At 52.0% G+C, this 20777-nt stretch overlaps 2 protein-coding genes across 11 annotated transcripts in view; one reads left to right on the top strand and one right to left on the bottom strand.

Moving 5' to 3' along the window:
* The window catches only part of LRIG1 (leucine rich repeats and immunoglobulin like domains 1), a 115204-nt gene extending 96540 nt beyond the window's left edge, over nt 1-18664 (top strand). Inside the window, exons 10-19 of the mRNA XM_002696962.6 lie at nt 2112-2183; nt 2926-2997; nt 7295-7458; nt 12058-12378; nt 13699-13980; nt 14459-14878; nt 15311-15436; nt 15967-16116; nt 16644-16886; nt 16967-18664. Coding sequence (XP_002697008.1) covers nt 2112-2183; nt 2926-2997; nt 7295-7458; nt 12058-12378; nt 13699-13980; nt 14459-14878; nt 15311-15436; nt 15967-16116; nt 16644-16886; nt 16967-17226 — 2110 coding nt within the window. The 3' untranslated portion in view covers nt 17227-18664. The remainder of the gene's footprint in view (nt 1-2111; nt 2184-2925; nt 2998-7294; nt 7459-12057; nt 12379-13698; nt 13981-14458; nt 14879-15310; nt 15437-15966; nt 16117-16643; nt 16887-16966) is intronic.
* Nucleotides 18534-20777, bottom strand: part of SLC25A26 (solute carrier family 25 member 26) — a 146780-nt gene continuing 144536 nt past the window's right edge. For 9 of the 10 annotated variants that reach the window (XM_059879847.1, XM_005222683.5, XM_005222684.5 and 6 more), the window contains one exon: nt 19429-19820. In XM_059879847.1, coding sequence (XP_059735830.1) covers nt 19477-19820 — 344 coding nt within the window. In that variant the 3' untranslated portion in view covers nt 19429-19476. Of the gene's footprint in view, nt 19821-20777 lie in introns of all 10 variants that reach the window. The other variant, NM_001103297.1, reaches the window with a different exon arrangement.

Genomic DNA, 20777 nt, shown 5'->3' on the forward strand with positions numbered 1-20777 from the left:
CACCAACAGGTCAATGAGCCAGCCCCTGAATAATTGAGAATTTGAGATTTTGTTTTATTACTATTGTCACCATTAGAAATAGCAGCCTGCCCTCATTGTCAAAGAGGTCAACATGACTAATACTTAATGGATAAAATAAAGCACAGTGTTTTTCCTGGATCTCATTTACGGAAGATTTCACTGAAGAGTTCACTACGTTTTACTGGGACCTGGAGCATGCAGTGACTCGGCCTGGGGGATCTGAGAAAGTGCGAGGTTGGCAGCGCTGTCAGAGGCGCCGGGCTTCGGTGCCCCTCCGGGCTAGAGCTGGCTGCACTCGCCCAGCCGTGTGGGAGCCCCAGCAGGCATGGCCACTGGGTTTCTGGGTGTTGGGTTTGTCTGTCTTAGAATGAAAACCTCAGACAGCAGTCATAGAAGCTCTTGCAACATGAGATTGTTTTCACGTTCATGCAGACCGCTTCCTAGAGAAGGAAAGGGCAAAGGGGTTGGGTGGCCTTGGTGCTCTTTGCCCTCGGAGGCGGGAGCTAGAGCTGCTGCATCTGAGGGCCAAGCTCAGGGTCCCCCTGGGGCCACTGCGACGCTGCGGGGCCAGCGCAGCTCTGGGGCCCAGCGGCCCGGGAGCAGGTGGAGGCCATGCCTGGCGCGAGCTGGGTCCGCGGGGCCTGTGACCCCGTCTCTTGGAGGTAGCCTCGTGGTCCTCGCCTGCATGGCCCCAGGAACTCTCTGCAATGAGGTGGAGGCTTGGGGTCCATGTGGCGGGCAGCAGCAGGCTGCCCTGCCACCTTTGGCTTCCTTCAAGCCTCACGTTTCTCTTTCCAGAGAGGGGTTGGTGCTTGTTGTCCCTCCTGGGCCCCATCCTAACACAGGTCTGAAGCGGGGCTGGGCTTTACCGGCGATCATCCCCCTGATGCTTGGTGGATCTGGACGAAGAATCCTGCCTTTCTCTAGGGCTTTCTGCCCTGAGCACCTGCACTGGTGCCTGGGGGTCCCTGCCCCACGCTGTGGTTCAGAGACTTCCTGGACGCTGGCTGCCGGGAGCCCGCATCCTTCCCAACCTGCCCTTTGCAGAACTCTGGTCAGCACCACGGCCACAGAGCTGCACGTGTCAGCATGGTCTTGGTGTTCGCCGACAGCTTTGTGTGCAGCAGCAGGTGGAGAGCATGTGGCGTGGGCTCTCATCAGAGCATCTGATAATGAGGAGGGAAATCTGGAATCTGATGCTTTTCCTTCCCAGTGTCCAGCCACTCTCGATGCACCCCTACCCTTTACCCCAAGTCCAGGCTCATTTCCCTTCAGATCACACAGCCTGTGGAAGAGGCATGCGTGTCCTCCAGGTGTATAGCAGGTGCCAGGTTTGGGTTTTTGAGAAAACTCTGGCTGTCACTGCTGAGATGGTGATTGGAGTGGCCAGCAGGTGGGCGCCCCCTCTCTTGGGTGGGCGGTCCAGGTACAGGCGTCAGTTAGGTAACCTTTGAGGACCCGTCTGGGATTTGATGATCCTCGTACCATTGGCTTCATGTGAAACCTGGGCTCTTGCTGAAGAGCTGAGGGGCCTTCTCGTGGGCAGGGGCATAGCTCCGTGTGGCCACATCCTGGCTGCCATCTCGCCCACTGTCCTGTCCTTTTCCAGCCACCTTTGGGGACCTTTATCCCCAGAATGCAGTTTTCAGAAGTGGGCTGTAGTCTTTAGTTCCAAGAGTTTTTATTCTGACTGCATGCTCTCCCTGGAGCCTGATGAGTCACCCTCTCTCCTGTGAGACTGTGGCTACACACCCCCCACCCGTGGGTGGTCCCTGGGGAGACAGCCAGGTTGGACGAGGTGATTTCCAGTTAACACCACAAGGGGCCTTTTTTGGCAAGACAGAGCATGGAGTTCCTACTTGTCATCACTGTTAAGTTCTAATAAAGATAAAAGTGCCTGGTTTCAGAAGGGGAGGGCCTGTGTGCCTCAGACACATCATCTCAGCCCAGGTCAGATTCCCACCTGCCTCTCCCCAGACCGACCGACCTCTCAGCTGGCGTCGCCCTCACTCTGTGTTCTTTCTCCCCACACCTCCCTCGTCGCTCTCCCGCCCTCTCCACCTCTGTTTCTGGATGTTTGGAAACCGCAGGACGCTGTTCGGCAACAAGATCAAGTCCGTGGCCAAGAGAGCATTCTCGGGGCTGGAAGGCTTGGAGCATCTGTGAGTACCCGGCGGGGCCCCCAACCCCAAGCCTGTGGGCGCGGCGGCTGGGGGAGCCACTGGCGATGCAGCCACGGCTTTGTAAGCCCAGAAACAGGCTATGCAGAAATGCCGGCTGCTGCCTTCTAAGTCAGCTTCAACTTTGGCTTTTGTCTTGCCTGTGCCAGCAACGGTTACCGAACATATAGCCTCTTGGGGCTCACAGAAATACCTTCCTCTCTCCCTTTGCCAGGCACTGACTTGGGCCCTGGGCTCCTTCCACTTCCTTGATGACCCTTCACCTGTCTCAGGCTGGCACCTCCCCTTAAGCAGCTCAGCAGGGCTTAGGGACATAGTGGGCTGAGCCAGGAGCTGGGGGGACAGGGCCAGCCCTGAGGCTGATGAGTGTCACCATCTGATGCCTCTGGTACTGTATTCTTAGTTTGTCTTTAAGTCAAATGCAACCTTGATTATTTTGGAAAGGTTTTCCATATTGGCTTGCTGAGAAGGCCCAGCCGAGCTTTGACGCTGCCCTTAAGACTGGTTTATTCCCCAGTTACTCCATGTGCTTGTGTCAGTATAGGTGAAAGACAGCCACTTACGGTGGCCTTCGGACAGGACACGGGGTGTGACCCACTGCCCATGCTTCATCAGCGAATCCAGGGCTGTCAGGAAAAATCCCTGATCATCTGAACTCACACACATGCCTGACCTGAAGGATACCTAGAGTTTCTTTGCCTAAGTAAAGAATGGTGCTTTTCAGGAACCTTGGAGAGAATGCAATCAGATCTGTCCAGTTTGATGCCTTTGTGAAGATGAAGAATCTTAAAGAGCTGTAAGTACCCGGGATTCTGTGGCCCCAGATTAACTTGAGTAGAGGATTTCAGAGTAAGAAGTGCCTTATTTGCAGTAAGCTTAATTTTACCAAACAGTTGCGTGATCATTTACAGGCTTCTGTGGTGGCTTAGGTGGTAAAAAATCCACCTGCAATGCTGGAGACCCAGGTTCGATCCCTGGGTCAGGAAGATCCCCTGGATAAGGGAATGGCAACCCAATCTAGTATTCTTGCCTGGAGAATTCCATGGACAGAGGAGCCTGGCAGGCTGTAGTCCATGGGGTCGCAATGAGTCAGACATGACTGAGTGACTAACACTTTACTTTCACACTTGGGATCATTTATAGTTGTAAGTTAAATTGTCTTTTAGAAAAAAAAAAATGCCCTCTAGGGGCTTATTCTGAATCAGGGGACAATACACTTTTTCTTACAGGACCTCAGTAAATCGTTTCCACGTTTTGGGCCACAAGAGCTCTGTCATGACAGCTTGATTCTTGAGCAGAAACCAGCCATAAATAATACATAAATGTGTGGGTGTGGCCGCGTGCCAGTAAATTCTTATTTACAGAAACCGGCAGTGGGCATGCAGGCTGCAGCTGACGCCCCACTGCTGTCGACGATGGGAAACTCTCTTCTGTAAAATGGGTACTCGTCCCTTTAATTGCGTCAAGGACAGGTTTCCATCTTTAGGGTGTGCTCACAATGAAGGGCCTTTTTTGAGAGGGCTTTCTCTGAACAGCGGGGTGGGCTGTGGACAGGGCAGAGCTCCCCATGGGATGTCGCATGCACTCGGGCTGCAGCCTCCCGTGTGTCTCCAGGCCCCATGGCGTCGCAGGCGCTGGTGCTGTCACTACAGTGCTGCCCTGTGGCCCTGGGGGCGGGTTAGAAGAGCGCCTCTGGTGGAGCAGCTCATCTAAGGACTAAGGTGGCAACACCCAAGCTTCCTTTCTTCTTCCTGTACATGTATCCGATTCTTTAGTTCCCTAGAGGTGCAGCTTTGGGTTCTTAAAGTAGCTGACAAAGTCACACATTGCCCATGGCTGTCTTTGTACCCTGAGCTCATCCTCGTTCCTGAGGACCCTCCTGGTGGACCCTCGGTGGGGGCAGGGAGTGGGGAATGGGGCAGTAGAGAGGCATAGTCTCCATGGTTGGAAAGGAGAGCAGGAAGAGGCCTCAGCGACGTTCCCCTGGGAAGGACGTTAGTGAGGGGAGGCAGGCAGCTGGACACTGGCCTCATGATGCCTAGTGTCCTGTGAGCTTCCTGCCTGTCGGGTTGTGCTGTTTCTCAGAAGGGCCATGATCTTAGAACAAGAGTTGGTGGAAGGGTGGACATGGGGAGAGATACATGATAAAGCAAGCATCACAAAGCATTCATTGTAGAATCTAAGTTGTGTTTTCACTGTACATTTCTTCCAGCATTCCTGTTTTTTAAACTTTCCAAATATAGTGCTGGAAGTAAAAACAATCTGATTAAAGGGAAGAGGGTGTTTTGAGGGAAAGACAGCAGGACAAGGAGAGAAGAATTTCCTTTGGGCCTCTTAAAAACTCAGGTTTCCTTAGGGTTTTCTATCTGGGAACGACTGGACCCCTCCAGGTGCTTGACTCCCCCCCGCCCCTGTCCCCCAGATGCTGCTTTTGGTTCTGGAGGCTCAGCCTGGGCCCCTGCCTGTGCTTCCCACCAGTTCCTGCATGTACCCAGCTGGGGCTGGCCCTGGGCCCAGCCCTCTGATGGGAGAAATGGGTAATCCCACTTGGTCATTTTCTTCCCCCATCGGATCAAGGCAGGTTGAGCCGTGCACTTAGTCATCCTCTGGGTAAATTTCCACAAGCAATGATTAGAAACACACTTGGAGTCATGAAAATGCATGATGGAAGCCAGCAGACTGCTGGGGTGGCTGCAAGGCAGGAGCCCAGGACGGCCGTGCTTGTTAGCAGCAAGGAGCTGCAGAGTCTTGGGGTCACCAGTGACCCCCCCCAATCTGGCCTTTCAAGCTAGGCCTGGTCTTGGAGGTGGTGTGTGTGTGTGTGTGGAGGGAAGGTCGGTGTCCCTGATGTCTGCCTCCATGCCTCTCCTTCTGTGCTGTTAGTCCTAAATTCTCTAGGACAGCCTTCTGTCCATCCTGAGCACCCAGTGTCTTCTGAGTTCTCGAGGCTTCCATCTGCAGAGGTTTTAACGGGAGGAGGAGGTGAAATTCTCCAGGAAGCTGGGCCAGCAAATGCCCTGCATGTGTGACGTGAGGTTTAACCCTTTGCAAAAACGTTTCTGATCAGGGAGAAAAGTCAGGTGTGTTTTCTCCAGTTTGTTTGTGTGTTCAAATGAAACACATCCCTGTCCCCAACGTGAAGGCCTAAAGGCTCCCAGTAATGGCCAGTATCTCCCTTAGACATTCATGTGCAGTGCCCAAGCCTCCCTGTGGGAAGGGGCAGCCACTCCGGATGGCCCCCCAACAGTGGGGAGCCCCTTTCTGCTCTTCACCCGTGCTGAGCAGTTTTATGGTGCCTGGTGGCACCTCTACAACCGCTGTTCCAGACAACTCTCCAGATGTGGGGTGGGAATTGGCTGTTTGTCCACGCTTAGCTGTGAAGGCCCTCCTGGTACCTCTAGGAAACCCTCAACAGAGCAACACCTATGGGAACCCCGCAACAGAGCAACTCTCCAGACAGTGCTAAGCATAGCCCTGCTGCTGCTGCTAAGTCGCTTCAGTCATGTCCGACTCTTAGCGACCCCATGAACTGCAGCCCACCAGGCTCCTCTGTCCATGGGATTTTCCAGGCAAGAGTACTGGAGTGGGGTTCCATTGCCTTCTCCCCCATCAAATACAGATACAAAACCTAATGTTGATGTTAAGGTGTAATATGGGCAATATCCCAGTTATAATGGCTCAGATCTCAATTATTTCAGTCTTGAGAAATCACTTCCCCAGATTATTTTAATAAGTGAAGACGCCCAGCTCATCTGGGAATGGTGAGGAACAGGAGCAAAGAGCAGGTTTTACATATTTTGTCAGCCGTGGGTTCTCTGTCTTCAGGTTCATCCCGCCTGGCTGTTGACTGATTTGATGGCTTCTCTGCATACAGGAAAATGAAGAAGGGGCTACGGAATATGGGGGGCAGGGTAGCGGACGGGTATTGCTGTAAAAGCGGCCCATGTGACATTACTGGAATTTCTGAGCATCTCGGCACCCCCTTTTTGTCATCATGTACCTGGGACCGTGCACCCCAGGGAAGCCCATGTAGTAAGCCTCCGTCTCCACTCTCGTGGCAGGCTGACCTCCACTCTTGAGCTCACGGCCCGAGGTCTTCCAGGAACAGGGCAGGTCTGCTCCTCGGCTGACTTATCTTCTAGTGACTCCTCAGGAAGGAATGTCCGCTGAGATGGCGATTCCGATTTCTGTTGAAAAAGCTTATCCTTAGTTGCTGAGAAATGAAAAAGAAAATATTCTCTGTTTTGGTTGGAGCCTCACAAAACCCAGCTTGTGCGTTCCCATGCTCCCTGGGCAGTGGCAATTAACTCACAAGCACTATTTAGGGAGCGGAGCCGATTCCTGCCGGCCTCCTGAGCAGCGCTGGTGTGGAGATAAATATACAGACAAGAGGGGAGCGCGCTGGTGAGGCTGATATTTGGATGCAACAAAACCTGCAGCTCTGCCAGATAAAAACACAGCAGTCATACAGGAAAAGAGCCCTTCTTGAGACTTGTTTCAGAATTTAGATCTCACTCTTGGATTGAGCTTGGAAGCTCCAAGTCTGTCCTATATGAGGGCGGGAAAGAGCATGGCAACCCACTCAGTATTCTTGCCTGGAGAACCCCATGGACAGAGGAGCCTGGCGGGCTACTCTCCATGGGGTCACAAAGAGTGGGACACAACCGAGTGACTTCACACACACAGGCCATGCTGTTCCCATCTGGATGGTCAGAGGCCAGGAGACCACGTCCCTGGGGTCCCCTGAGCACGGTGGCTGTCGCAGATAGAACACATGTGACGTCTAGATGGCGGCTACCTGAAGTGTGGGGCCTTAGACCAGCAGGGTCAGCGTCACCGTGGCTTGTTCATGACGCAGAATCTAAACTGCTGAGCGAGAAGCTGCTGTTGCTCACAGTCTCCAGGTAGACTGTACGCACAGCTCTAGGTCGCTGGAGAGGAACTGTGAGAGAAAGCATCTCCCACTCGAGCTTGCCGACATGCACAGCCAGAGCTGGCTGGAGGGGAGGGTCATTCCAGGCACAGGTGAGGGGGTGTCCCTTCTGTGCGGTCGCACCTCACGTGACCCTTTCATCTCTTCGTCTCGCTTTCAGCCACATCAGCAGTGACAGCTTCCTGTGTGACTGCCAGCTCAAATGGCTGCCCCCCTGGCTGCTGGGCAGGACACTGCAGAGCTTCGTAACGGCCACCTGTGCCCACCCAGAGGCGCTGAAGGGCCAGAGCATCTTCTCCGTGCCGCCGGAGAGTTTTGTGTGCGGTAAGACAGTCTTTGCAATTTGGTGTTTTTCTTTTTCACCAAGGGCACGGAGGCCAGGCGAAACTTCATTACGGGAGGGACTGCTGTGATGAGAGTCAGCCCAGCCCGCGGTGACCTGTCAGCTGCTGGATACAGTTCATTTCCCACCAAAACCACACGTCATATTTACGGGGCCATCGCCTCATTATGTGGTTGTCGGAGTGCATGCATTTAATCAGGGGCGAGCAGGAGCTGGTTCAGTTACACGGCGAATAATCAGTTACAGGAAGGTAGCTGTGTTGTTTCAGGACGGCACTGGTGCCCAGGCTTAGCTGCAAATTTACTCGGTGTACGAGGCTGGGGTTTTCCTGTGTGTTTCTTTCCAACCCCAAGAATGAAAGGTTAAATACAGGAAGAACGAGTCTCAGGAGAACAGTTGCTGCAGTAAAAATAATCCCTTCGTGTTGACTTGCACTCTTGCTGCGTCTCCAAAGCACTGGAATCACACTTGTAGCTTTTTTTTCCTTCTGATGGCATGTTGGTCCTGCCATCTTTTTGACGAGGGGTGGTCGGGATCCAGGTTTGGTTGCAGAGAGCACAGGAAATGGTGAGCACCTGGACACATGCACGTGTGCTCACACACATGTGCACACAGGCACCACGCAGGGATATGCAGCCTTGTGGTCAGGAAGATGTAGTCACAGCAAGAGGTGAGTTGCTGGTTTCTGCTCTAGGAGCGGAAGTGCCGGGCAGGTGTGCGTCCTGCTGCCTCTTGTCCCCCTGGTCTGCCCGGAACCTTGGGGATGACATTCTGGGGAAGGAGCTCCCAAAGGTAGGGTCTGGGGACCCCCGTGGTACACTTCTCTCTCTTACTTTTGGGCACAGCAGTAAGCAGTGCACCTGGGGATGTCAAGGTGGAGGTGCCCGCCTTCCACACACCCACCCACCACCACCTCCACCACTTCTGACAGCAGGCTTCCTGCCTTCCTCCTGAGCCAGTCCGGCAGTGTGGCAGCAGCCCCCGAGCCAGCCGTCCCTACTGTCGGTGCTTCTCACGGGGACCACATGCTTGGCTCCCATACTCTAGGACAGAAGAGCCACGACCTCCACGGTTCTCAGGTTCCTGGTCCCTGACCGTTCTGTTCCCGTAGAGCTCCCTGAAATTGCACTTTCTGCCCCCTTCCTCTGGCCCGCTATGGGGCATCGTCTTTCCTGGTGACTACGAGCTGAGGCAGGACCTGGGACATGCTGGGCCCAGTCTCTGGCCTGTGGCCCTGGCAGGTGGGTCCTGGGACATGCTGGGCCCAGTCTCTGGCCTTTGGCCCTGGCAGGTGGGTCCTGGGCTGCAGCACTCAGCACCCATTTCTGAGAGCCACCATCACGTTTTTGCTCAGGCTCCCACTCAGACAATCGTCAAGTACCAGTGGGAATCATGGAAACACTTGGCAGAAGATCAAAATTTCAAGCTCTGTGGGAATCTCCCACTCCTTTTTAATACAATGGAAATGTAACCACTTCACACCCACTAGGAGCTAGAATCCAAGTCAGACACCAACAAGGGTTGGTGAGAATGGGGAGAACCCCAAAGCCGCCTACGCGTCCGGTGGGAATGCAATATGGTGTAGCTGTTTGGAAAAACAGCTTGTCAAACAGTTCAACGCGGATACTATATGAACCACCAATTCCACTCCTGGGTAAGTTCCAAAGAGAAACAGAATGTATGCCCATAGCAAAGCTTGTACATGAATGTTCATAGCACTATTATTCATGCTAGCTAAAAAGTGGAAACCCACATGCCTATGTGGATAAATAAAATGTGGTATAAGCATACAATTAGGAGTATTATTAGGTCATGAAAAGCAATCTGAGTGAAACAAGTCAGTCACAAAAGACGGTATATGATTCCATTCATGTGATATCTCCAGACTAGGAAAACCTCTAGAGGTAGAAAGTAGATTAGTTGGTTTCCTAGGGCTGGGGAGGGCTGGAGGGAGAAGGGATGATAGCTAAAAGATGCAAAGTTTCTTTCTGAGCTGATGAAAATGTTCTTAAAATGGACTGTGATGCGGGTTGCATGTACCTGTGAACATACTGAAACCATCAATTGTCCACTTTTAACAGGCAGATGGTATTGTAAGAAAGTTGTATTTCACTAAAGCTATTTTTTAAAAGAGGAGTATAATTTACATATAAAATTTACCCCTCTAAATAACGTACAAGTCAATGGTGTTTAAAATATGGAATAGTCATGTAAGCCTCATTACTAATTTCACATTTTCAGGACCCATAAAGAAACCCCAAACACGTTCGCCACCACCCCTGTGCATCAGGTCTCTAGGATTACCTCTTCTGCATGTTTTGTGTAACTGGAATCCTATATATAGTCATCTGTGACTAGCCTTTTTCACTTAGTGTAGTTTTTTTGTCTTCCTTCCCCCGCCCCGCCCCACCATGTATCAGTCCTTCATTATTTTTTAAGTGGCTGAACAAATATTCTAGTGCATGGCTATCCATTTATTCAGCCATGCATCAGGTTGCTTTCTACTTTTTGTTTACTGTAAATAATGCTGCTGTGAAAACTCATGTACGAGTTTTTATGTAAAATCTCTGGGGTTTATACCGGGAATGGAACTGCTGGGTCATGTGGGAGCTGCCAAACTGCTTCCCGAAGTGGCTGCACCACTTCACACGCCCCCAAGCAACGCATGAGGAGTCTCGCTTCCCTTTCTCAACGCTTGCTGTTCAGTCACAAAGCTGTGTCCGAGTCTTTGTGACCCCACAGACTGCAGCACGCCAGGCTCCCCTGTCCAGCACTTGTCACTGCCTTTTCAGTTTTACTAGTCGAAGTGGAATCGCCCTGTTGTTTTCATTTGCATCCCCTAATGAGGTTGAGCTTGTTTGCATATGCGTATCATCGGACCTATATGTATGTCTGCTTTAGAAAACTGGCTACTCACATCTTCTGCCCATGTTTTAATTGGTCATTTGTCTTTTCAGTGTTGAGTTATAAGAGTTCGTTATGTATTATGGATACTAAATCCTCAGCAGGATTAAGATACGCCAGTATTTTCTACCATTCTATGGGCTAGTTAGGTTTTTAAATTTTGATTGTCTAATTTTTTCTTTTGTCGTTTGTATTTTGATGTCATTATCTAAGAAGCTATTACCACAGACAAGGTCACAAAGATTTACGCCTGTATTTTCCTTTGAGAGTTTCACAATTTTATTAGCTTGTACATAGTCCTCCAATTTTGGTCTTGTTGCTTTTCACTATTACGGCTCCCTCCGATGTCCCCATAATCTTGTCGGTTTATGCAATAGAGACAGCTGGGATTTTGAAACAGGGATTGCATTGAGCCTCTAGATTAATTTCGGGAGTACTGCCATCTTCAGTCTTCGCGGTCTATGGACATATATGTGTTGGGGATGTGCTATCACTTCCTGTTTGATCTTCGATGCGGGTCACAGGGAAGAAATCTGCACTCTCTCAGGTCCTTCCTGGGCACAGGCCTCGTCCTGCACATGCAGGTAGCCTTCTAGGTCCTCAGAGATGTCCCGAGCCTCTTCAGAGCCCACTGGTGACATTTCACTCACCGGGTTTCCTTTGCAATCTCCTGGCCACCCCTCTTAATGGTTCCAACTAATACTCCTGCCTCAGCACTGACTGCTGGTTATTTTTACCACATGCCCCGGGGCCAGGGCTCCCCTTGCTGAGCAGACGGTACCAGGCCAAGTAAATGCAGCTTCTGTGGGCGTGCCCAGCCCATCCTGCTCGCCTCACTAGTTACTAGGCTTGTGGGGTTTTAATGCTGCCATAGAGCTGGGGAGAGAGGAGTGGGACCTCAGGTAAGTTATGCCAGAAAGGTCACTTTTCTTCAAGTGTTTTCTTGAAGCAGCACTCCATGGGTTGTTACCAGTTTCCTAAGATTCCAAAAAAGCTGATGGTGATCATTTTTGCTAATGGTCTCACTGCTTTAATAGAGGTGCACATTTTCACAAGCCATTATTCTGGTGTTCTGGTGGTGGCGGTTTAGTCTCTAAGTCTAAGTTTAGTCTCTAAGTTGCGACCCCATGGACTGTAGCCCGGGCTCCTTTATCCATGGGATTCTCCAGGCAAGAATACTGGAGTGGGCAGCCATCCCTTTCTCCAGGGGATCTCCCGACCCAGGGATCAAAACCCGGGTCTCCGGCATTGCAGGCAGATTCTTTACCAACTGAGCTACGAGGGAAGTAAGTGATGTTCTGGAGATACTTCATACCCTGCTCCCTTTGGAGTAAAGTTTGAAGGGTGGGGGTGCTCTGCATTCACAGTGGTTCATGGTGCTCTGTGAGTTTTCTCTGACCATGAGTGAGTAAAGCTGTAGCCTTAGGGAAGTTGAGGGCTGTTTGATAACTGAGCACTGGTGGATGTGCCTGTAATCAAGGGGTGAGATCATGGAGGGATCACTGTTCATGGAGCTGTTACTGGATCACCACAGTGCACGTCCCTGACAGTGTTTGGTAGAGCTGAGGGTGCTCAGGGAGCCCCTGAGGTCTGACTTTCTTGTTCATGAGAACCACAGCTGGTCCCCATGTCCTGAAGGGGTCACAGTGCCTTACAGCTGGCTCTTCTCACCCCAGATGACTTGCCAAAGCCCCAGATCATCACCCAGCCAGAGACCATCACAGCCGTGGTGGGCAAGGACGTCCGCTTCACCTGCTCGGCTGCCAGCAGCAGCAGCTCCCCGATGACGTTCGCCTGGAAGAAGGACAACGAGGCGCTGGCCAACGCCGACATGGAGAACTTCGCCCACGTGCGCGCGCAGGACGGGGAGGTGATGGAGTACACCACCGTCCTGCACCTGCGCCGCCTCAGCTTCGAGCACGAGGGCCGATACCAGTGCGTCATCACCAACCACTTCGGCTCCTCCTACTCACACAAGGCCAAGCTCACCGTGCACGGTACGCCGCCTTCCTCCTGGGGGTCCGGCTCCTGCAGAGCCACGCTCGGGGCTGCTCTGCCATCTGGAAATGACCAGGATGGGAGGTGTCATTCTGTCATACGCTGTGGCCTGGCGTGGGCTCAGGAGTAGCAGATTATAGGGTTTATTCTTAGTGGAGTCTTTTGGAGTGATTTTTTTTTTAATGCAGTTATTACGTAAAGTAGGCTTCCCTTGTGGTGCAGCTGGTAAAGAGTCCACCTGCAATGCGCAAGACCTGGGTTCAATCCCTGGGTCGGGAAGATCCCCTGGAGAAGGGAAAGGCTACCCACTCCCAGTATTCTGGCCTGGAGAATGCCATGGACTGTATAGTCCATGGGGTCACGAAGAGTCAGACACGGCTGAGCAACTTTCACTTCACTTTCATTCAAGTACATTGTAGGTAGGGCCAACTGTTGTATTTTCTTTTTTTCCCCCCACTTATTATCGTCCTCAGCCCAAGATGCCTGGCAGCCGGATTCCAAGTGCACCCCAATCCTGGGGAAGCCGCTGCCCTCCAAGGAGACGACCCAGCATTGGGGCTGGTGGCCAGCCCGGGCGGGGCCCGGCCAGTGAGCTGTAGGCCAGTGAGCCGGGAGCAGAACGGTCTTGCGGGTGTCTGACAAGGATTTTTTACTCGGCAGCCAGCTCTAGAGCCTGTCAAGATGGCTGTCTTCAGGGCTGCTGTTTGTTGTAGTGAGTTTTGGGTAGAAAGAGAGGTAGATAGCTTGAGCAGTTAATAGCACCCTGCCCTGCAACATAGCAAGATTCTCCTGATTTATTAAATCTACAGTTAAATGGTTCCAGCACCAAGGTTCCTGAATCGGTTTTCTTCACGACGGAAGAGCCATCCTCTTGTCTTCTCCAGGGTGAAGGCATGTCACGTTCCCTGCTACAGCACCTGGCAGGAGCAGATGTTCTTGTTTTTCAGGCTTCCTCAGGGTGACCAAACCAGGTTGGCAGGCATCAGGCCCTGGCACTTATGGGGTATCCCTATACAGACTGGTCACCACAGGACAGACAGTAGGACGTTTCAGGGGAGCCTTCCATTGAAGGGGTTCAAGCCAACCTCGTGTGCGTGGTGAGAGGAGGTGCTAACTGCTGCCCGTGCAGCAGGAGCGGTCAGCGGCGCTCAGAAAGCCCTGCTCCTGGTTCCAGTGGGGGTGGGGGCAGTCCTAGGTGGACACTGCACGAAGGGCGGTGAGTGGCAAGCTGACACTCAGGAGTGGGGGAGTCAGTCCGACAGAAGCCGCTCCTGGCCTCTGCACCCAGCGTTCCACAGACGACTCTGTCTGCCCTGCAGTGTTCCCTTCCTTCACCAAAATGCCCCACGACATCGCCATCCGGACTGGCACCACGGCCCGCCTCGAATGTGCCGCCACCGGCCACCCCAACCCCCAGATCGCCTGGCAGAAGGACGGAGGCACGGACTTCCCCGCCGCTCGGGAGCGCCGCATGCACGTCATGCCGGACGACGATGTGTTCTTCATCACGGATGTGAAGATAGGCGACATGGGGGTCTACAGCTGTACTGCCCAGAACTCGGCTGGCTCCGTTTCGGCCAATGCCACCCTGACTGTCCTAGGTTGGTACGCTGAGTACGTGTGTGTGTGTGAGGGATTTTCTTACACATCAATGGGGACCCAGAGGCAGGGTTCTCAGACTGTCCTACGAAGCCTGGGGTAGGGGAGTGCAAGAGGCGGTTTTTACTTAAAGCAAAACAAGTGGTTCCCGCTCTTAAGAAAAAAGCCATCGAATTAAGAGTCTCCACAGGGCTTAGGTTTAAGACACTCTGAAGAACTGCCCTCTCCTCAGGCAGGCAGGGTGGGTCAGGAGGGACAGACGTGGGCCTGTCACCGGGCGTTGTGAGAACCACGGGGGTTCTGTGGCTTGAGGTCAGTTCATCCCCAGACAGCACGGCTTGGTCCCTCTGGTAGAAAACCTAGACACCCTGATAAAAGCTCCAGATGGCGCTGCACGATGCGTTGGACTGTCCTTGTTTCAGGAGACAGACCTAGAACAGCCGAGGCCCACAGAAGCGGTGACCCCCCCCTTTCTTGCAGAGACCCCGTCCCTGGCGGTGCCGCTGGAGGACCGCGTGGTGTCCGTGGGAGAAACGGTGGCCCTGCAGTGCAAGGCGGCCGGCAGCCCTCCGCCCCGCATCACCTGGCTCAAGGGGGACCGGCCCCTGAGCCTCACCGAACGCCACCACTTCACCCCCGGCAACCAGCTGCTGGTCGTTCAGAACGTGGTGCTGGAGGACGCGGGCCGCTACACCTGCGAGATGTCCAACGCCCTGGGCACGGAGCGCGCGCACAGCCAGCTGAGCGTCCTGCCCACCCCGGGCTGCAGGAAGGATGGCACCACCGTGGGCATCTTCACCATCGCCGTGGTGTGCAGCATCGTGCTCACCTCCCTCGTCTGGGTGTGCATCATCTACCAGACCAGGAAGAAGAGCGAGGAGTACAGCGTCACGAACACAGGTGAGCCGCCGTGGCCGAGGGGACTCACGGGAGGGGAACAGCCAGGATGTTTGGGAAGGAGGCCACAGAATGACACCATTTTCTCTTTTGAGAATAGCACATTTTAATGGGCATACTCTTAACGCAAGTCCATTACAAACTGTGCAGTTTTCTGAGCCATCGGGCTTTGCTGCTGTGTGGTGGGTTGTGGCTGCAGGGATTTCACCAGGCTGTTTTTCTCTTGGGAGAGATGTCAGTCTCCCTTCTCATCACCGTGCCCCACGAGCTGGGTAAAGTCAGGCTAAGCAGGTGCTAGGAGGGCTTCTCCAGGGCACAGATGCCACGCAGTGTCTCTGCACAGCTTTACAGAGGCTGCCCGGTGCCCAAGTCTGCTTGTGTCATCACCACAAAGGGTCAGGACCCCTGGTGGGTGACCATCTTGTCTCCTTGCAGATGAAACCATCGTGCCCCCAGACGTTCCGAGCTACCTCTCTTCTCAGGGGACGCTTTCGGACCGACAGGAGACTATGGTCAGGATGGAAGGTGGCCACCAGGCCAACGGGCATCTGGAGAGCAACGGTAGGGCCTCAGCCCGGGCGCATCCTCTTAAGCACAGGGATCTGGCAGCTCGGGTGACTCAAGTCTACTGGTGGGTCTTTGGGGACTTAACCTGTGCAAGTTCCACAAGGTCTCTGTTGGGTTTACCGTCTCCTAATCTGGATAAGGTAGGACTGCCTGCAGTAAGAGCAGCAGAGGACAAGACTGCTTCAGAGACACACCCCACTCCCATCCCTGGAGCAGGGAGACTGCCCAGGTCTGCTCTTCAGTCTCTCAGAGTAGGAAGTGCCCACAGAAACGGGGGAAGACAGAGCAGTGGTTTGGAGTGAGTTTATCCAAACCAAGAACTGCTCACTGTCATGGCACCCAAGGCCTGCCTGGTGTGAAGGCAGTGTTAGAAAAGGGGCCTCAGCCCAGGAACAAACCCCTGGGAACCTCTTGAACAGTGTCCCTGTGCTGGTCGCCTTGCCCGTTCTTTTCACACAGCATCGTCTGAAGCGCTAAGCCCACCTCAGAGGAAGGGCATCTAACCGGATGGGAGTCTGTTGCAGGTGTTTGTCCAAGAGATGCAGGCCTCTTTCCCGAGGTAGAAGCTCACGGTGTTATCTGCAGGCAGCCCAAGTTCTGCGTCGGGTTCACCAAGGAGCCCTGGAAAGTGGTGGAGAAGGCTGATGGCCCACCCGGTCCCCAGAAGACAATGGGTATGAGAAGTTTTCCTCAGGAAAAAGTATTTAGCTCTTGAAATCAAAATTTGAGTTGACCTACTCACTACATGAAAGTTGTGGGGGGAGACAAATACTTGATGTCAAACTATCTCAGAATTTGGCAGTCACTCTATAAACAGGAAGTGTGGCCTGCTTCTTTTTAAATTCCAGAATAGGAGGTCTCTTACGTAATACTACGGTGTGTTAAGCATGAGTTTAGATTTTTAAGTGACAAATTGAGGTGCCTTTTCACCAGGGCCACTCTGACACTAGATGTCTGACCCTGCACAACACGTCATGCACACTGGATTTTCCCCTGGGATCAGAGTGTATCAGTTCACACTCCGATTAAGAAATTAATCTGAAGCATTTCAACATAGAAGACCTCTGTTCTTCACAAATAGCTGGGTGCTGGCCACAGTCCTTTTTCCGTGAACGGACTTGGGAGGGGAGGTGTCTACGGAGGTGAGAGCAGGGCTCGGGCCCCACAGAGTAGTCCAGTGACGGTTCTGTCTCATCCACAGAGCGCAGCGGCCCAGTGGGGTGCAGTGACTGCAGCGCCGATGCGCACGCTTACTCCCAGGAGCCAGCCTGCCGCCTTCAGCCTGGGGACAGCAGACAGCCGGGAACCTCAAGCAGCCAGGAGCCCAGCCTGAGTGAGCACCCGCACTCTGCACTGCATCCGAGCAGGGGGCCCCTCTACCCCAGTAACCACGACAGAACGCGGGCCGCCCTGAAGAGGCCCGCGGCGCCTCTCGATGGCAAAGGTAATGGTCTATCTCGTGAGGGTCACCCTTCAGTGGGGGTGTGGCCAGGCTGACGTGGCCTCTCCTTTCTCCCCTCCTAGGGGCATCCTCTTGGACTCTAGCACGGCTGTGTGAGCCGGACTCCTTAGACCTCCAGCCTTCATCTGTGTTAACTGCAGGCAAGCCTGAGCTCGCAGACGCTGCCTCGGGCTCCCCTGACGTGCCTGGTGAAGGTCAGCACTTGCTTCTTTCCAACGGACACATCCCCCAAGCCTGTGACTCTGGTTCCGAGTCCACCCCCCTGACAGGACAGTCCCCCGGGAGACGGAGCACACCACTGCTGTTTGCACCGAAAAGCTAGGCTTTGTCTACCTCGGCTCTCATGGCGTCTGCAGAAGAGAGGTGGGTGAGGCCGCGAGGGAGCCTGGCTTCGGGCATCACTGATTTGTACATAGTTCTCACCTCCACGTGGAGCGGCAAGAGTCTGAAAGGACTTGCAGTGGAAGCACAGAAATGCAAGAGGCTAGCGTGTACAAAAGGTAGAGGAGTATTTGGTACCCTTGTACATAAGAGTTCTCAGAGATGCCATATATATTATATATATCTTTTACAGAGGCTATTTTAATCTTTAGTGCATGGTTAACAGAAACAAAAATCGTACGATGTTGACAATATTATTTTTCATACCTGGTTGCTGTTTAATTTTGGAGGGGGGGATAGTTCTGGTGCCTTAATGCATGGATGGAGTTCCTTGAAGCTACAAACCACATTTGTTCACAGGAGGTTTTGGTGGTGGGTGGAAAGGAGGCGCTCTTGGCTTGGTACAGACCCTGGCATGCTTTACCACCAGAGGCTGTGTCTGCAGTGGAAGCAACTTCCTGTCGTGGTTGCTTGTGTGTGGACAGCGTTGCGGGGACCTCCCCGTAGAGCTCGGAGGGGCAGACGTCACATTCCTTCACGGTGAAGGTGTTCTCGTAGGTTTCAGTTCTTTCTCTAAGAGGTGGAATATAGGTTGTTAATCCACTACAAGCAATTGGCTCCAACAATTAGGATGCCTTTCTTCCTTCTGTGAGAAAGGCAGATGTGGTCTTGTCAGTAGCATTCAATGGTCATTTGAGGCTTTTTAAGAAGATAGAGGCTGCTGATGGTGTTGGTACCTGTGGATTTTTCAATAGTGATGTTGTAGTTCTGCCGATATAATTAACATTACATTGGCCTTAGGGGAGGAAGAAACCCGAGTCCTCTCTTTTCAGGGCTCATATGTCTCCACTGAGAATCCAGAGCAGGCCTGGCCATGTCCTTCCCTCGCCCAGATGGCCCTGGGCTTGGACTCTCAGAGATCAGCCCCTCGTCCTGGGTTTTGGGTATTTTTGCACTTTTTTTGAGACCTGTTGCTAACCATCTTGTGAGTGCCAATGTGTATTTCAGGAAAAATTACATTGAAACAAGGTCCTTAAAAAATCTCAGAAAGCCAAGCTCCTTTAGCCAAAAAGCTGAAGGGGGCCGTGCTGATGGAATGGTTACTCACCTTGTTAAATTCCACTGTCAGGTGTCACCACTGCTCCAGGTAAGCACACCTAGAATTCTGTTCTCAACAGTTAGCTGATTGTTACTTCCACAAAGTATGTGAATTTGCTGCTTCTGAGAGGCAATGTGAAAGAGGAAGTATTACTTTTATGTACAGTTATTTATTTATAGAAATTTTGGTACAATGTACATTGAAAAACATGTAAAATATTGAAGTGTCTAACAAATGGCATTGAAGTGTCTTTAATAAAGGTTCATTTATAACATGTTAAGTGTGTGGTGGGTTGTTTTCTACCTACGTTGTTAACCAGCCGTGCTTCATCCTCTTTAATTCCAGAGACTGCCTTTGTAAGGGAGTCATCCTGCCTTAATTAATTACCCTTTTACTTCTTGAAAAGGAAAAAAATTTTAGTCAAAGCCAACTATATACTGTTGCTCCGGGGAAGACATGCCAGCACTAGATTCCTAAGATTTCTCTCTGAATTTTTCTAACACCTGGAGCTTATTATAGTCAAGCTCCAAAATGGTGACCACCTCACTTCATATCTTCGAGTTCCAGTATAGAGCTTAAAATGCCTAACAGCGAACCTTACTGATTAGGAAGGATGAAACCACCCTGTTTCCAAAGCCAGCCCCAGCCCTTGCTTTGAGTCTGAAATAGTGAGAGAAGTCAGTGACGGCGCACCTAGTCACTGAGCTGAGACTGGGTTCTCTCTCACAAGACACCTCTCTGTAAAATACAAGTGCGTTTTTATAGGTGAAATCTGATGGTCATGAAGACCAGCAGCTTGGTCACCCAGCAAGGATGCTTGCCGTGCGCCTGTAATTCCTTCTTTTTACACAAAGCTGTAAGCTCACGCAATTGGAATTAACCCAGGGGAAAAACCCACCCACATCCCCAGCCTTTTCCATAAGTCTCCTTCTAGCCGTTCTTTTAAAATTGTAACCAGCCCTGCCTTTGGCTGACGCTACCATCAGGTGGCAGGAAATGAAAGATCAGATACAGATCAAATGAAGGCTCGGAAAGGGCCCGGACTCAGCATTACCATGCTTATTTATTAAGCGGTTCTGAGAAAAATAACGTTCAAAGTACCACTGTGGACATCATTTTTCTCTCAACTCTGGCAAACGAGCCGATGATGTCACCCCAGCCAGCCTGCGGCACGGAAGACATGTCCTCCATGTTGTAACCCGAGCGGGACTGGACTCCGCACTGTGTCTTGCTGTTCAGATGGCTGGACAGCTGCTCACTGGAAGGGAAACTCTTCTCACAGCAGGATCCTTTCTTGAAGGCAGGGGCCATCTCTGATTCAGGGGCTCTCTCTGCCAAGTTCCAACAGAAAGCTGCGAGTTTGGTCGTAAACACCAAGAAAGATGAAACCTCCCAGACTGATGGCTGCCATGCGAGGGAAGACACCTGCAAATAATCTGGTGGGAGGCAAGAGGAAAGATTTTTTAAAATTGTGTGTGTAAAAAAGGTGGAATTCCAACACCCACAGCTTGCTCAACTTAACACACCACGCTCATTAAACCCCACACAGCACTTTAGATATGTGTGTTTTTCCTTTCAGAATGGCACTTACATTCCCAAGTAGACTTGCTGAAGCTGGAGCCCAGCTGTTTGAGGGCTAAAGTGGCCGAATACCAAACAGAGCTTACTTGTGAGCACCCACCACTAAGTCCAGCAGTTAGTCCAAACTGACTCGATCCCCACAAGAGTTCTGTTAACTTTCGCACCATTTCTGTCTTTGAGAGACGATGAAATGGACTTTTTAATAAAGCTGTCAATGAGCTGGCTCCTGGGGAAGGCTCGAGCCCCCCAACACCTTAAACCTGAAGTGGGCCCTGGGTGTTTCGGGAGATTTCCAGTGATTATCCCCTGTTCCTCCCGGTGACTCACTTGGTCCCATTTTGTCCTTAAATCCCCACAAATGTGATGCCACTTGGGGAATCCAATCTCCATGGATCCCGTTTTCTTTCTCCTCTAATGAAGGGCAAGACAGATGGGTTGTTTCAGCTGGGAGGGGAACAGCACCTCATTATAGGTTTTGTCCCCAGGCACTAGGAAAGGCCAGTCACCATCAAAGTTGCAACTCTGGAATAAGCAAAGGAATGCAAAGTAAAAGAACGATGTTGCTGGGGTTGTAAATTGGGCAATCATTGTTTAATACACTCCCAGAGCAACGCACAGTTATTTGTTCAAAGATGGTCATCGTGGTTTCACTGATGAAACAAAAACTGCAAAGAACCCACTCTCGGATTACAGATTCTGGTACAGGAGACAAACCTGGGAGATTCTGCAACTGAAAAATAAGGTCGTCCACAGGACTCACGTGGAAGACAGACAAAAGGGTTCTAAAAGAAGTCCCAAACACGGCTGACATG

Source organism: Bos taurus, chromosome 22 (assembly GCF_002263795.3).
Source record: "Bos taurus isolate L1 Dominette 01449 registration number 42190680 breed Hereford chromosome 22, ARS-UCD2.0, whole genome shotgun sequence".
NCBI classification, from domain to species: Eukaryota; Metazoa; Chordata; class Mammalia; order Artiodactyla; family Bovidae; genus Bos; species Bos taurus.